Source organism: Triticum urartu, chromosome 3, assembly GCF_003073215.2.
Source record: "Triticum urartu cultivar G1812 chromosome 3, Tu2.1, whole genome shotgun sequence".
Classification (NCBI taxonomy): domain Eukaryota; kingdom Viridiplantae; phylum Streptophyta; class Magnoliopsida; order Poales; family Poaceae; genus Triticum; species Triticum urartu.
This window is the reverse complement of record NC_053024.1, coordinates 123,245,464-123,261,417: the sequence shown is the minus strand read 5'-3', so window position 1 is coordinate 123,261,417 and position 15,954 is coordinate 123,245,464. Positions and strand designations below refer to the sequence as shown.

General features: G+C 47.2%; 3 protein-coding genes across 5 annotated transcripts; all 3 read right to left on the bottom strand.

Moving 5' to 3' along the window:
* Positions 1 to 545: 545 nt before the first annotated feature.
* LOC125543242 (signaling peptide TAXIMIN 1) lies at positions 546 to 1,278 on the bottom strand. Its single transcript, XM_048706527.1, has 2 exons — positions 931 to 1,278; positions 546 to 843 (listed from the first exon to the last, which is right to left on the bottom strand). The coding sequence occupies exons 1-2, from the start codon at positions 1,062 to 1,064 to the stop codon at positions 720 to 722; spliced, it is 258 nt and encodes an 85-aa protein (XP_048562484.1). The 5' UTR covers positions 1,065 to 1,278; the 3' UTR covers positions 546 to 719.
* A 510-nt stretch (positions 1,279 to 1,788) lies between these two features.
* LOC125543240 (uncharacterized protein HI_0077) lies at positions 1,789 to 5,141 on the bottom strand. 3 transcript variants are annotated; one of them, XM_048706526.1, is made up of 8 exons: positions 4,679 to 5,141; positions 4,347 to 4,588; positions 4,088 to 4,184; positions 3,742 to 3,925; positions 3,577 to 3,658; positions 3,446 to 3,491; positions 3,286 to 3,378; positions 1,789 to 2,226 (listed from the first exon to the last, which is right to left on the bottom strand). In XM_048706526.1, exons 1-7 carry the CDS (start codon positions 5,057 to 5,059, stop codon positions 3,316 to 3,318), a joined length of 1,095 nt encoding a protein of 364 aa, XP_048562483.1. In that variant the 5' UTR covers positions 5,060 to 5,141; the 3' UTR covers positions 1,789 to 2,226; positions 3,286 to 3,315. The 3 variants fall into 3 exon arrangements, with proteins under 3 accessions (XP_048562483.1, XP_048562482.1, XP_048562481.1); XM_048706525.1 differs by having other exon boundaries at positions 1,789 to 2,176; XM_048706524.1 differs by lacking the exon at positions 1,789 to 2,226 and adding an exon at positions 2,674 to 3,047.
* Positions 5,142 to 5,449: 308 nt separating this feature from the next.
* On the bottom strand, positions 5,450 to 12,506 carry LOC125543239 (transcription factor GTE3, chloroplastic-like). The gene is made up of 5 exons (XM_048706523.1): positions 11,079 to 12,506; positions 10,907 to 10,997; positions 10,623 to 10,745; positions 10,425 to 10,500; positions 5,450 to 6,042 (listed from the first exon to the last, which is right to left on the bottom strand). The coding sequence occupies exons 1-4, from the start codon at positions 12,333 to 12,335 to the stop codon at positions 10,439 to 10,441; spliced, it is 1,533 nt and encodes a 510-aa protein (XP_048562480.1). The 5' UTR covers positions 12,336 to 12,506; the 3' UTR covers positions 5,450 to 6,042; positions 10,425 to 10,438.
* Positions 12,507 to 15,954: the final 3,448 nt, after the last annotated feature.

The following is a 15,954-nucleotide window of genomic DNA, read 5'->3' as shown; positions in this document are numbered from 1 at the left end:
TGCATGCTATGTATGGATGATAGTGCTATTTTCTTTCTGAACATTGATGAATATTAGCTGGTTTGCATGAATTTCACCCGCTAAATTGAAACCCGGCTTTAAATGCATGCAGACAACGTTGGATGGCCGCCTCCCAATCCGTATCCACGGATTGAGGAGATTTGCAGGTCGGCGGTGGAGTTGCCCTAAGATCTTGTACAATGCTAAGTGTTTAAGAAGGTGTTTAGAAAAATAAACTGAATTTTTCTGAAACACCATGGTCTATTTTCATAGAAGAGACGCTTGATTAAGCGTCTACAATAAGCACCGGTGCTTAAAGAAATACTGATTTATTTTTCTAAGCATCTTCCCTAACAGACTTGCATTGTATACAAGCCTAATCAACAAGAGCACACGGTAGACATCGTCCATAGCAATCGCTGACAAATAAGTGAATAACCAACAGCCGAAGAAACTGACGGAAACAGAACTACATGCAGTCGCTAACAGTCGCGAAAAGTAAAGTCACAATCACCAAACATCCGGAAGGGATCACAGAAACGATCGAACCAGAGGGGGAAACGAGCAGGAATCATCAGCCACGGTACGAATATACACCAATCAATCCGCGAACATATATGTTTCCAGGTGGGAAAAAACAACAAGAATCTGCGGGCATGTGCAGCGCCGACTAAGCCATGAGCGAGGGGGCGAGCGAGCGGCCCCTGGTCACCGCGGAATCAGCAGGGTATCTTGGAGGTGAACCACGTCATGACGTGCAGCGGCGCCTTGACGAGCTCCACCGCCGCCTCCAGCAGCAGCGTCACGCACAGGCAGCACGGGCAGATGCACGAGATGGGCAGCCTGCTCGCACCAGCGGATCACGTCAGACCAACAGCCAGGTTGGTGGTGGCAAATTCGCAGAACGAGGAGGAGGAGGAGGAAACGTACCCGATGATCCAGATGATGGCGCCGACGATGGAGACGAGGACGGCGAGGAGCGCGAAGGGCAGGCCGAGCAGGAACCCGAGCGGCCGGCAGCCGTGGTCGTGGTCGCGGTCGCCGCCGCCGCAACAGCAGCACATCTTCCTCTGATCCTCTCTCCCTTTCCCTTTCCCTTTCCCTTTCCCCGGCGCGCGTGCGAGGCAGGCGGAGGGAGGCTGGTCAGATCGGCGCCGGCGGCTGTCACGCGTCGGAGTGGTTAGGCGTGGGAAACACAGTGCTGGTGGTCATATATCGAGGAGGAGAGGAGACGGGCCGGCTCTGCGGTCGCTTTCCGGCGCGGCGAGTTTGATTTATCCGCGTGCGGCAAGGCTGGCAATAATGCGCTGCGGTGGGCAGGCGGCAGCGAGGAAATCCGGCAAGGGCGATCCCGGGCCGTCGGTACGCAAACGAACGGCCGAGATGACGCGGGAAGCTGCCCGGAAGGACCCGTGGGCAGCTGCACCGGCCCGGACGAGATGTGTTGGTGCGACGTCAGTGTTTGACCGGTGAGGCGGTTCTGTTTTTGGGGATGCGTGACGCCGCCGGCGACCGGGGACGCGTGCCGGCGCGACACCGGGTCGGTTTAGTCTGGGGACATTGGACACGGTAGGCGGAGTTGGAAGTGGGCGGCGAACGATAGCCTGTGGCGGCCGCGCCACCGGCTCCCACGTGCCCGTTGGGAGCCTACAGCCGGCAGCCGGTACACACCGCTGGCCAGATCATTCCAACCCGATAATTCCACCTCCTTTCCAGAAAGAAACTCAACAAACTCAAAATGCTCGCTGACAACATCGGAACACTACAAAATGGCAGAGGAAAGCTCAGTGAAACAGAATTTCAGAACTGTGAAGCTTCAACTTTCAGGATGACAAGCGATCGGCCGATCGGATCAACACATTTTATATTCATTGATTTAAAAATAGCATCGTGGTCAACTGTGACACACGTCCGCCGATACATCACATAACGTGAAACGTTTGGCTTTCCCCTGAACTGTGACTGACATGAACTGGTTACCATATGTTGTCCATCGTTCTCCAGCTCTTGCAGCTCAGGCCAACAGCACCTCGCTCCCAGCAGCAAATTATGCCCCCAGCCGGTAAGAGACTTGACTTGATGACTTCTGTACAGGGCGCGGACTGTGCAAAACTGAGGCGTTTCTGCATCCGCTTTGCCTTGGGGCAGCAACTTGGCAAACGCCACTACAGCTAGCCTAAGCATTCATGAAAGTAGTAAATACGCAACTGAATCACCATGTTTGAGCTGGAGAAGAAAATTGGTGTTTAGCAGCAGAAATCTACGTAATTTGTTAAACTCTGTGCCGTGCCATCAACTCATTGGATGGAGAAACAGAAGTGTACGTGACAAGGAAACAACAAACCGGATTTGTGTTCATCCTGGTACCAGAAGCTTACTTTAAAGGGCAATATTGCTCGATCACGCAAGAGAATAGCGTCCAGGATTGACACTAACATGTGGCCTCAGGCCCCACATGCCATCCTTACATTGGATGGTATTCACCAATTTACACCACTGCAATGATATTGAGCCGATGCTTTCTATTTTTACCCCGAAAAAAATAGAGAGCTACCTACTGCAAATGCTTTCTTACTTTAGTTAACTGATCAAAGGGCACCAGAAGCGCGTCCCATTTGAGAATGAAGCCAACTACATGAGGCCTTGCGTGTTGTGGAATACACTTATACACATGCAGAAAAAAGAATGTTCAGGTCCTTTTTGTTCATGACATTTGAGCAGGTATATACTAGACTGTAAATTTATCAGGATGGCTATTCTGGCAAAGTGATGCAGGTGGGTCAATCAATACATCCATCCATTTCATTCAATTGGTGGTTCATTTCCTGCTAATTGCTGTCCATAATCCTCGTGTTAGTTGTGAAGCAAAATAACTAGGATGGCTTAGGGGGTACCCCTGCCCAACTTGCATTCCTAATTATGGGTGCTTGCCCATCAAAAACTTTGAGGCTAAGGAAACTTTGTGCGTCCCTAATCCTTGGCTTGTGAAGCCGACTGGCAGGCAGGACCCCACTGTCAACAACTTGAACACTCGGTGTTTTTCTTTCCTACAATCATTCGAAGTGCACATATAGCTGAATCAGCTGATGCATACTAGCATAACAAAAAAAATCTTATCTTTTCCATAATGATAATACGACATAATAGATGTGATCATGTATGTCAAACTGGAAAGGTCCAATAAGTAGAATATAGACAAGGGACGAAAGCAGTTTGGTGGTGGTTGGCATCAAAATAAACCAAGAAAAAAGTATCAGTGTGCTAGAATATCTGCGTCGTACGTACCAAATCTCTCATGTATTCGTCAGGTGAGACTTAGCCATTCAAACTAGCATTCTCTTTCTCCATCTCAACAACACATGCTAGCCTATCATGCACCTGTGAGGTACACGCCACAAGTTAGATACATCAAAACACACTGGATAAACAATAGATAGTCCCTCACCTCTGAAAGGTTGCTTGCAACTTCAGGTTTAAGCGTCTCATCATACCTGAATAACAGCATCAACAACATAACCTATTCATATATACATGCAATACTTCTAGATTCATAGTCACAGTATAGTCAAAGCTTACCATTCTCGAGGTATACCAGCTTCATCACGAGATTGGTAGTTAAATGGACCCCTCATTACAACATCATGCTCCTTTATCAAGTCTGGAATGTTACAGAGAAACAATCCATTAATCAACATAATTTCATGAAATTGTATTTAGTGGATCATAAAGAACCAGCCTAACCTCTAAAAGCAGCACCAGGGACACGGCCCATCATTTCGCATACTTTCAGGAACCAATATAAACCTACAGAAACATGTGCAAGCTCTTCCTCTGCTACTTTTGCCACAATGTCGGCAGATCTATGATCCGCAAAGCCAATTAACTTCTGGACTAGTCTTGGTCCAGCATCAAGGCCTCTAGCTTCCTATTAAGGTTCTAATCATCAACATATCGGTCAAGTCTAGTAAATCAAAATTATTCACCAACTACTGTCATCTAAAAAGATTTGGAAACTCATGGTTCAAACCGAGCAGGTCATAAACAATGTATTTTTTACAGTATCGCAGAGAAGAAGATGATCTGGCACCTGTACTAGAGGTATAACAGCCATCCGTGCAGAAACATCACTTGAGGATTTTGCACACTCCCTCCACAGAAGATTGTGGACAGGCATATCGCCATATCTGTCCACAGAAACTGTTACAAACTTACAACAATCTGACATAGGTCATAAAGGAAACTATCACCGCCAATGTATGACAAGTTGACAACAGGCAGAACAACCAGTGGACAGAGATTTCGCATCGATTCAACATCCACACTGCCGCATTCTTTGTGCCACTCACCTGAACCCAAGCTCGGCAAGCCGCTGTGAATACCACCGAAAATGCCGGCTCTCGTCGTCGGCCACACGCGCAAAATCGGCAAAGAAGCCATCTCCCAGGGTGTCCCGGAGCGGCGAGAACCGCACCACAGTATCCCAGGCAAGGTCGATGGCATTGAGCTCCACGTGCGCCAGGTTGTGGAGCATGTACGCGTTTAGCGGCACCCCCATCGCCTTGTGCGTGGGGACCTCCTTCTGAGTCACCTGCAGCAGCAAGAGCACCACACAGCCAAACCTGCTCGATCAAATGCCTCGACGAAGAGAGCAACAGGAGGATGGTGGATGAGCATTTACCGCGAGGGGCTTTTCCGGCCTGGCGGGGTGGTCGGGGGCCCGCGCAAGGCCCACGGGGAGCCCGCCTGCCGCCCACCGGGAGAAGGAGGCGTGGGTGAGGTGCGCCTTGCCGAGGGGGGCGGCGGTGGACAGCACGAGGGCGCCCATCTCGGACAGCGACGAGCCGTGGCCGGCTCCGGCGCCGGCTTCTGGCGCGCCCGCCTCGTCCGTGTTCGGGGCGCAGGGGCCGCTGGGGCCCCACGAGCGGAGGTCGCTGGGAGGGGCCCGGCGCCAGGTGTGAAGGCCCGGCCATGGGAGCGGTGAGGCCCCGGTGGCGAGGAGGCGGCGGCGCGTGGAGCCACGCGTTAGCGGCAGCGCCGGAAGGCGCCGAAGCGGGACCATTTGGCCGGCGGAGCAGTTTTGAGCTTTGGAGAGGTGTGGGGTGGGAGGTTCACGGCTAGGATAATGAGACGGATGAACGACAAAGGCCAGGTCAAAGGCTAGGACCATTTTTTGCAGGGAGAAAAACTAAAAATTGGTTTGCATAGCACAGCTTATTCACCACACAAAGTAGAAAAAAAATGGAAGCCCCTCAAAAATAAAAGTAAAAACAATTGGAATGTTTTACGGTGTGGGCACAATCACCAAATGAGAACCATGAGATCAGGTCCTGAACGGGTAATGTTGAGAGATAGAGAGATGCAAAGAACCACCAGCAAGAAAAGTAAGAACCATTTACTAGATCACTTGACCACTAGCATCAGTGAAGTTTAGAGAACTGAGAAGTGAAACGACTGTACTAATTACGAGTACTTTTTTACTGCCAAGTGAACCTCCAGATTGCCTCCATCATTGAGGTAAAAAATGTTTAATGTTACAGCTCAAACGAGCGTGTAGAGATCTTTAGAACAATCAGAGCAATGGGAAAGATGAATTATCCGCGCTATTCCGACCCAACATAAATTACAGACTAGCTAGTTCCAAAATAAAACAAAAGAAATTAACCAACTATAACAATTTTACAATCTTACAACAGGGCGAGGTCTCCAGGTTCCTGGTCTTCACCGGCTGTCTTTACTTGCCCAATTTGCAGGTGTCTTCTATCCAATTGTCAGATAACTTCCAGCGAATGACTAAGTAAACGCAGCACTCTACAATAGGTACATAACTGCAAATAATGGTACAGACGCATGAAATGCATGCGTGATCTCCGGCATCCACTATGAGGCTAAAAAGACCTAACAGCAACACGGGCAGCAGCAGTGGTTGTTAGGCTTCCCTACATGACCAAAATTTACAGACGGCAACATTGAATCGTGTCGGCAATATCATGCCAGAATCTTTGGTGAACTTACAGGTTATCATCTTCTGTCTGACGTTAAGATCTGCAAACACAAGGAAACTGGAGATGTTAGGTTCATCATTTTAGACCATAAGAATTCTATCATTCTATAGACTGCAGTTAGGGCTAGATACATTTTAGATAACAATACGGGGTGCACTTTGTTGTGCTTGCGTCACAACATATATTCAAAAAAATTAAATGCTCTGCTCAGACATATTTTTGGACACTAATCTCGACAAGAGGGTTGAAATATGAAATAGAGATGAAGAAGTAACACCAATTGCCAATAATATTTGTTGTGAGATGAATCTATGACTACCATGTCGTTATTTTCACAGAATTTCTCAGACGGCAGAGTTTATGGTGTCGTTTTGGACAGCACAAGTAGGTCAATGCCACAGTTCCAAATTTTGACTTTTAGATAGTGTCTCGTGAAAATTTAAATTTTCAGTAATGCAGTATGTTTGCCCTTTCGCAACCAGACTGTTTGGACATTGGAGCACTACTGTAATATTTTATATAGGATAATAAAAAGCTAGTTACCACAAACAGACAGTACAAATGAGAAAAGGCATAATCAAGAGTTTAATGTATTAGATCAAGCCCTTCATTAGTAAATAATAATGCAATAATTACCAACCATTACATTAAAATTTATCACAATGTGCAGAAGTCTAACTATGCAAATCATATATATTATATATTTACATATGGCTTGAAAATAGCGTTCATGCACATGCTTTTTATCAAATGAAGTACGCAGACACCAAAATTGTTGTACTTAGTGTCGATGACAGGTTTAATGATTTCAACAAATCATATGCAGGAAAATTTTGGTACATATAGGTATTCTAATGCATCTAGGCTCTCGAGCTAGTCTAATATAGAAACAAGCCAAACGAAACAAAATGTAGCATCCCTACTCAAGAAGATTCAGATAGTACGAAAATTATCCCTGTCTACTTTCAATAATTTGAGCAACTTCTCAAAAGTTCACCCACAAATTAGGAATGTTTTTATTGCAGTAGTTAAATACCAGTATTCAGAAGGGGAGCCTTAGCACAATGGTAAAGCTGCTGCCTTGTGACCATGAGGTCACTGGTTCAAGTCGTGGAAACAGCCTCTTACATAAATGTAGGGAAAGGCTGCGTACTATAGTCGGACCCTTCCCCGGACCCTGCGCAAGCGGGAGCTACATGCACCGGGCTGCCCTTTTAGTCTATGTTTTTAAGGCGACGCCTTACCGCCTTAGGGAGGGGGGGGGCGCTTTGGCGCCTAGGCGACGCCTAGGCGGGCGCTTTGGACGCCTAGGCGCCCAAAGCGGTCGATTTTCCAAAGCGGAGGGGGAGCGCTTCGACGCCTAGGCGTCGCCTTAGGGACGCTTTAAAAACATAGCTTTTAGTTAAACTAGACGATGCCCCGCGCGTTGCGGCGGAATTTTACATGCAATAAAAATTATGCGAAACTAATCATGTCTTTACAATTTCTCCTATAGTAATATAGTAAGATAATTTGTTTATCAGTATTTTACAAATAAATAAATAAATGAAGACATATCTCAATCTATATATATGTTCAAAGTTAGACGAAAACAACATAAAATATGCATGCACTACTCACTTTTCTTCCATATAGAGCACTCACGTATGAGGCTAAAACCTGCATGCATGCGTCAATTTATTTTCTTGATTAAAACACTCGTAGGAGGTACTTACTGCGTGCATTTGCCTGCATGCATCAGTTACCACATATGGTGGGTGCAGCAGCTCTCAGTGTGTAGATCAGATGGATATTATTGATTGATCTAGTATATCCAAGGGCTAAATTAATTTGGGTGATGTGGCTTAAGGAGAAGCGAGGGAATTCCTAGTCGTGGGGGCTAGCTATTTAGATATAGTAGATACCAGTATTCAATGATTAAATTTACGTTGCACTGATGCGCTTGTGACAGTAATTCGTGAATCTGCAGTGTGGATATCACAGCATGTTTCCTTCCAGTTGGTACTTGAGATAAACATCACCACAAATACTATAGCTGGATTCATTAATAGTTTAGTCAAAGTTTACAAGTAAATTTATATTCTTGAATGGCCCACAGCAGAACTACAGAACAAACCCACCTAAGCCGCAACACTAACTGCCACTTGGACGATACTAGTAACAGCCACTACAATGATACTAGTAACAATAGGCTGGACCGACATGGCCATTTCTAGAAGGCTCATGAGAATAGGAAAAAAAATGTAGCTATTTCTATGGTATTTGGAAAGTCATTATCCATAATTATTAATTAGCAAAGCTGGTAATGTTAAATGAGCTCAATATTAATCCCTTCAAGTATTTAAACTGTATCCTGCAATTTTCAATGAGGACATTTATAGTAGTTTAGAGTGGAGTTTAACAAACAAATGAACTGGGGCCCCAGAAGATAACTGCCAACTAAGTTTAACAGAAAAGTTAAAGACTGATACATGTTCGAGTGTAAGCATTGTAATAGTATGTGACTACTGTAATGTATAACTTGGACAAACGCAGCCCAAATGAGCACTATAGAAGTTACTAAAATCCAACTTGTAGAAAAAAGAGTGCCATATTTTTTGTTGTAAAAATTAAATCATTTTCAGACATTTCTAGTTGGAAAAGCAAAGAGTCCATACAGTAGATTACAGCAAAAACGCATGGGAAATGAATTATAACTCTAAATACAATTTATACTTAAAGTCATGTGATGGACTAGACACATGACACCACTATTCAGGGCAAGTGATTCACACCAAATATCCACCTTTTGAATGGGTGTTTGGATTGTGTCCTAGGCCACACTAGCCTTGCCGAAACGTTTCCAGGAGGGAGCATGGAGCACGTTTGGTTACCACCCCAGTTTGCTCCCCGCCAGGCGCAGGCCACCAAAAACGGACGACTGGGGGCATGTACCATTCTTCCTCTTTTCAGACGGCATTTCCTCCTGCTAACCACACGGGTGATCATTTCTCCTCCTCCGGAACTAGTCGCAGACGCCAACACCAAGGTCGCACCAAAATGCGTCATCGCAAACACAATTGAGGGGGCGTCGGAGTTAAGAAGTCCCCGTCAGACTCACTGGCCACCGCCGGTGCAAATGCAATGGAGCCACCGCAGGTCGAAATCAGGCATCTGTGTTTGCGACTGAGGAGCCATGAGTCGCAACTCTGCAAGAAAACTACTGTGATCCTTGGTGAAGCAGATATCAGTGGCCGGTCTTGATGTACTCGGCCGCTCGTGCAGGCTTTGTCCAGAGGCGGGCAGGGGAGAGGGATCTGTGCTCCAACGCTGCGTCGAGAAGCTACCTAATGAGGAGCGCGTCCACAGGGCATATCAATTTAAACTAGAGCTTTTATTTTTTCTTCAAAGAGCATGTCATGTGGTTTCGCTATCTAGTGTGCGTGCACTTCGCATAGTTACACTTCCTCACCAACAACACATAGTGTTGTTCTTTACGTGTTTTTCTCAGGCCAGAACTCAAATCGAACACCGCGTCTTCATCAGCTCCTGACTAGGCAAAAATCATTTGATTTAGAGGCTACCTTTAGGCACCTATTTTTACCACCCATGGAGTTGCATGGAGTCCAGCCCACGAACCAAACAAGCCATGAGACCATATGCAGACTTCTTCGACTTTAAAAAAATTATCAAGATGCCTATTTTATTAAAAAAGGAATGGTTATTTCTTTCACTACTATACCGTGAATTATTATGTATCACAGATGATTTTGAGATATATGAACTTTCCCAGCTAAATAATCTGCATCATTGCATGGTAATCCAATAATATACTTGTGATCCTATTCCTACCTACTCCATAAGCATGTAAGGTAAGTTACTGCATCATGTCTTACCTATGACCAAGAGCAAGGTCATCCTCTAGGCTCTAGCATATCCATTTTATTTCTAACCTACAAGCTAACAACAATAAAGCAAGACTGGTAATCTGGTATGCATGATGCCTGCTGTTTGTGGCATAGGTGGTCTCAAATAGTACATCCAACTATCTAAAGCCATCAAACCATCACATTCTGGTTCTTCTTGCTTCTTCAAAGATTCACATAGCCGAACAATAGGACAAATAAAGCAGAAAACATAGAATATTGTATTATTGGTAGTTAAGCCTAGTACAACACAATGAGCTATACTGGCTTGATCTAGTTAGCTGCTTATTTGTTTGTCAGCAAATTAGCAACCTCTGCATAGCAGGTAAAAAAATCTAAGTCAATACAGTGTTTCCTACATAACTAAAAGTTCAAAAGCTAAGCAACTTGCCAAAACATGGATTTTCTCATTATGCTTATTAATGCTTTCTGGCTTGAATGTGTTTTGCATGCATTTAAAGACAAAATACAAAAACTGAATTATTGGACAACAATTGTGAGGGAATATAAAATATACCTGGCCTATAGATGTTACGATTTGGGTGACTGTGCGGCATCAGAGCCATCTGCTGATGAACTATCAGAATCCGTATCTGCACATGCTTCTCAAGGTAAATACCAGGTGTTTTGCATACTTCTAAAGAATACCTTGTATAGAATCTTGCACAATGTATTATTCTTGTTATAAATTTCTGTCAAACGAGAGGGTGTTTACCACTGGAGGAAGACCCTGATTCGCTGCTAGAGCTTCCAGAACTACTTGATCTACCGACATTGTCTCCTTTCTGATCTTCTAAATGAGCAGGTGATGATGAACCCATATATCTCCCATTGTCATCTGATAGGTGAGAAAACTTATGTGTTACACTTACACTGCACAAAAATATGCTACAAACAAGTAACCATAACATTTATAGTAATAGCCGACACATTTGTTCTGATCTGGAAGGCAACAACAATAGTTCCAAAAATGCTCTAAGGGTGTGTGTTTAGCCTTGCCTGCTGCAATTTCCTTATGTGGTTCAGCTTCAACCATAGGCGGTTCAACATCAACCACATCAACTACATCAATTGCTTCTGGTTCTGGGATCTGTAATTGCAGAGCAGTAGTAAGTACCCATATTGCTTAGCAATTCACAAACACCTATTATACTATCTATAAAAAGCATACCGTATTATGTACTGTGCGCATCTGATCCTGCTCTCCCTCATCATGCCTGGCATTCTCAATCTTCTCCAAATCCGGCTCATGGTCGGACTCATCCTGCCTTGCTACGGAAAGCTCGGCCTTCCGCTTATTCTTGGTTATACTTTTCTTGTAGTTTGTCACAAACCTATCAAGCTCCCATAATGTCTCAACATCAAAGCTATCTATATCAACCTCAATCTCATCGTCATGCTGATTAAGTGATGAGTTCCTCTTCTTTATGATCTGTACAACATTATCGAGCTTCTCGGCTGGCAAGTCCTGGAGGTCGTTACTAAGCCGCTGCTTCTCCCAGAACGTCATCTCCCTCTTATTAGGATCCCTTGCCTTTGGCTTCTTTAAAACTGGGGGTCTGGCGGTACCAGCGTGCGGCTTCGGGGGAGCCTCCAATGCTGCAGCATGCGCTGTGGAGTCAGACCTCTCTAGTACTCTAGCACTATCCATCTCCCTCTCTCTCTCCCTCTCCCTCTGCTTCTGCTTCTTGGGCGGGGCAGATGATGGTGTAGGTGGCTGCGGTGACAGCTGTGCCATCTCAGCTTCAATCTCTGGCCACTTCTCCTCGAACATATTTAGAAGCTGCTCGGCCATGAAATACACATCCTGCCCCTTGGGGTTGTACCTCATGGCGTTCTGAAAAGTCAGACGGACTTCGGTTGCGAACTCCCGCGGCGACTTGTAGTGCCCGGCGGCCAGCCTTGACTTGACGGTGCCGAGGTCCATGGGCTTGGTGATGATGGTGTGGTAGTCGTGCAGGCCAAGCGCGCTGGCGTCGACCGGCACGTTGAACACCCAGCCGTGCTTGTGCTTCATCAGCCGCGCAAGCACCACGGCGCAGCTCCTGAAGACGGGAGCGTAGAGCTTGCGCCGCGCCTCCGCCGAGCCGGACGGGTTCGGGGGGCCCTTCTTGGACTTGTGCTTGGAGACGGAGGGGTGCGGCGGGAGCGGGGTGGAGGGGTCAGTGGCGGAGAGCGCGGAGGAGGGGGCGGGAGCGGGGAGGGAGCTTATGCGCTTGTAGGCGGCGCGCACCTGTGCGAGCTCCGCGGAGAGGCGGCGCCGCAGCTCTCGTCGCGTGGCCGGCGTCGAGGGGAGCGAGAAGGTGACGGTGGGGATCAGCGGGCCATTGTGAGCGTCGAAGGAGCGGGCCTTGGAGGATTTGGGGCCGGGGCCGTGAGATTTGCGGGAGTAAGCCTTGCCGGAAGGCGACGGCGGGCCGGAGGTCATTTGCGCGGGTCAACGGCGGCGGCGAATCGGGGACGGCGGCGGATCGGGGGCTGCGATTTGGGGATTTGGCGGAGGACCGAGGCGAGATGGGAAACAAAGCCGAGGGGTTCGGTGAGGGCTTGGTGTCGTTGGCCGCGCAGGTGGTGGGAGCAGCTCCTGCTGCTGTGCGACGGAGGGGTCGGGTTTTTTTCCTAGTCCGAAATGTCTTTTTCTCTCTCTCTCTCTCTTTTTTCCTATTCTGAAACTCCTTTTCTAGCTTCTTTTCTTGTCTCATTTCCATTGCTGGAATGCTGGTAAAAAAATCGGTTATTTTACCTCATTTTTGGTGTGTGCGGCAGTGGACGAAACGAGATAAGTGCGGATTTTGTGTACCACCCGAATTTTAGAAGGAGGAACATGTGACCATCTATGCATCATATTAAAAATAATCACTCATATTTCTTTCAAAAATGATCCAGATCAATTATCATAGTTCACCAAAAAGTACGAAGCACCTTAAACATAATAAAAATTACATCAAAAGTCCGAAACCACTGAACAACCACTACCGCCACTAGAACAAGCCGCTGACGCGCTATTATCGTCGTTCGCCTATGGGAGCCGGCTTGACCTGTCGATGACAGATGTGAAGTCTTCATGCACGTGTCCCTATGGACCAGCGCCCTGGAGCCACAGTCGTCGTTGTTGAATCCTTGAATAGATTTGAAGCGTCTGACACCAAATCTCGTCACATGACGAGAAATCCTAACATCACCGCCCCAAAGAGATGGTGGGAATCTACGCCGGAGCTTCGTCAACTATATCCAGAAGAAAAAGCTCGAGGAGGATCAGGACCCGGAACACAAACTCGAAGAAGAAGCGGCGTCATTCGTCTAAGCGCCACACCTATGAGGACTAAAAACCCATACCTAAACTACTAACCGAAGCGAAGGCTTCGGCCCCTCCTCGGCACCGGCCGCCGGAGCAGCAGGAAGAGGGGAGGTGAATCCACAGGCTCGTCGACGAAACCTAGAAGGAAGATTTTACCCTAGCCGTCAAGGGTCAAGGGGTAAGGAGGGAAAAGAAAACCCTAATGATCACTCATATTGTTATTTTTAAAAGAAATTAACAAACATTGGTAAGTACTATTTTGGGTGCAAACTTTCATGATGAAATGACATCAATCTTGTTAAGTTGTTTCACCCCAAAAGAAAAAAATAGTCGGGTTATTTTACTTCCTTTCAACTTTAAACACATTCTCTGTTTTTAAGTACGGAAATGTTTGACAACGGCGCGCCGGCCGAAGCTTCGGCCGGTCCTGCGTGTACCGCTCAATCGCGTAGTACGCATCTAATGCCTACGCTGCGACAGGCACGCCGGTGCCTATTAGAGCATCTACAGCCGGACTTGGCAAATCCGACCTCTCAAACGCCCGCGGGCGCATCCGGATGGGCCCTCATATTTCGTTCTGGGCATCCACACATCTCAAATACGGACTCTCAAATCCATGCAAATACATGTGTGTCGATCATGCAACACAATGTCACACGTAAATAGCTATTGTTGGTATCAAGCATAGATAGCGTTTACATAAAATTTATTTGAAGTGCCAAACTCAAGCATTGTCTCCTTGGTTGCCATTGTGAATCCACATGTGCTCCACAAGATCATTGAGTAGCTGCGTGTGCACCTGCTGATCTCGAAGATTCTAATGCATATGTAGAAAGTTCATAAGTTGAGCCGCATCTTGATCTTCTGGGATTTCAACTTGTTCTCCGGGTGCTTCAGAATCATGGGTTTGGGCTACACCATCACCCTCATCCTAGACAATCATATTGTGCAGAATAACAGAACATGTCATCAGCTGCTACTAAGTTTCTGATTCCCACATCATTGCAGCGCTCCACACAATTCCCCAACGAGTCTGAAGCACACTAAATGCCCTCTCTGCGTCCTTCCAAGCCGCTTCCTGCATTGTTGCAAAGTGTCTCTGTTTATTGCCAGGCGACTCGAATATGATCTTCACAAACGCCGCGCACTGAGGATAGATACCATCGGCAAGATAGTACCCGTCGTAGTCCCGATCGTTGATGGTGTGGTTGCACGACAGTGATTCCCCATTACAAAGCCTCATGAACACTGGAGATCGTTGAAGCACGTTGATGTCGTTGTGAGAACCGGGCATTCCAAAGAAAGCATGCCAAATTCATAAGTCATGTGATGTCACTACTTCTAGTATGATGTCGACCTCTTTTGGTGTGACCTTGATACATTCCCCGCAGACCTTTGGGGTAGTTCTTCCATTGTCAATGCATGTAGTCAATTGATCCGAGCATTCCTGGAAACCCCCTTGCCTCTCCAATAGCCAACAACTTCTCCGTGTCCTGCGAATCTGGTTCTCTGAGATACTCAGGTCCAAACACCTCAACCACGGCGCGGGCAAATTTGACAGTAGTCTTCCGACACGTGCTCTCCCTCATCCTGACCATCTCACCAACGACGTATGTAGTAGTACCAAGTGCAAGCATCCTCAGAGCATCCGTGCACTTTTGCTTGCCCAAGAAAGAGAGTTGGCCACAGCAATCCCTTCTGAGGTTGAAGTAGTCGTCGTGTGCCTCCACTCCCTCCACAATGCGCAAAAACAATGGTTTCGCATTGCGAAAACAACGACGAAACCATGGATCATCCGGGAAAGTAGGTGTGGGAGCAATGTAGTCATTGTGCAGTAGCTTTGCTCCAGACAGCCTGTCCTGATTAATCACTCTTCTCCCTCTAATTTAGCCCTTGAAATTGAGAATATGCTCCGCTTGCCGGTCCATTTACTCTTTGCATGCTCATGAGCATGATCATGTCCACTTCTTCGTCCGAATCCGACGAATCGAAGAACTCATCTTGAATCATTTGGTCAAGCTCCGTCGATTCATACTCCTCCTCCGATGAAGCATTGGAACCCTCATTTACCTAACAAAATCACAATAATTCTGGTCGGTCAATGTGTCGAATACATCAAGCGCAAGGCAGAGCCGGAGTTGCCAAACGTACCACGGTGGCATCCGGGCTGGCGACGACGTCCCCCACGGCGAGGGCAGGAGCGCTCTTTTCGGAGCTGGCGGCGGAGAGCCTGGGAACGGCTGCGGAGCGGGTGCGGTGACAAAGCGCGAGACGGACGCCACGGAGGAGAAAGAACAGAGGAGATAGCAAATGGATCCGGCTGGTCTACGGGGTGGATTTGGTGCAATTTCAGGTGGGGTCAGGCTGTCGGGTCCGACGTGACGGGTGTGCCCGCGTGCCCCCATATCTGCCCCATATTTGGGCTGGATATGGGGGGTTGCCGATGAGCCCGGACGTTTTAGGCCGTTTGAGGGGTATGTCTACTCTAGGTCAAAAAATCATGACCGGGTAGTACCGGGGGCCCCGCCCGGATGTATGAGACGAGTTTTAGAGGTCTGGCGGTGATTCCCGTTCCTAAATTAAACCGTCAAAGGGGAGTAAGAGCTGAGAAAATTGATTATATGACACACTTTTCCTGGGTGTCGGTGTCAAAACCGGCGGATCTCGGGTAGGGGGTCCCGAACTGTGCGTCTAGGCCGGATGGTAACAGGAGACAAGGGACACGATGTTTTACCCAAGTTCGGGCCCT

Excerpts from the sequence above, each read along its gene's own strand:
- LOC125543242 (XM_048706527.1), bottom strand. The coding sequence starts at position 1,064 with ATGTGCTGCTGTTGCGGCGGCGGCGACCGCGACCACGACCACGGCTGC. Across the intron at positions 844-930 it reads GCCATCATCTGGATCATCGG|GCTGCCCATCTCGTGCATCT; the intron begins GTACGTTTCCTC and ends TGGTGCGAGCAG.
- LOC125543240 (XM_048706526.1), bottom strand. The coding sequence starts at position 5,059 with ATGGTCCCGCTTCGGCGCCTTCCGGCGCTGCCGCTAACGCGTGGCTCC. Across the intron at positions 4,589-4,678 it reads GGCCGGAAAAGCCCCTCGCG|GTGACTCAGAAGGAGGTCCC; the intron begins GTAAATGCTCAT and ends TTGCTGCTGCAG. Across the intron at positions 3,926-4,087 it reads CTGTTATACCTCTAGTACAG|GAAGCTAGAGGCCTTGATGC; the intron begins GTGCCAGATCAT and ends GAACCTTAATAG.
- LOC125543239 (XM_048706523.1), bottom strand. The coding sequence starts at position 12,335 with ATGACCTCCGGCCCGCCGTCGCCTTCCGGCAAGGCTTACTCCCGCAAA. Across the intron at positions 10,998-11,078 it reads TGCGCACAGTACATAATACG|ATCCCAGAACCAGAAGCAAT; the intron begins GTATGCTTTTTA and ends CTGCAATTACAG. Across the intron at positions 10,501-10,622 it reads ATCAGGGTCTTCCTCCAGTG|ATACGGATTCTGATAGTTCA; the intron begins GTAAACACCCTC and ends AAGCATGTGCAG.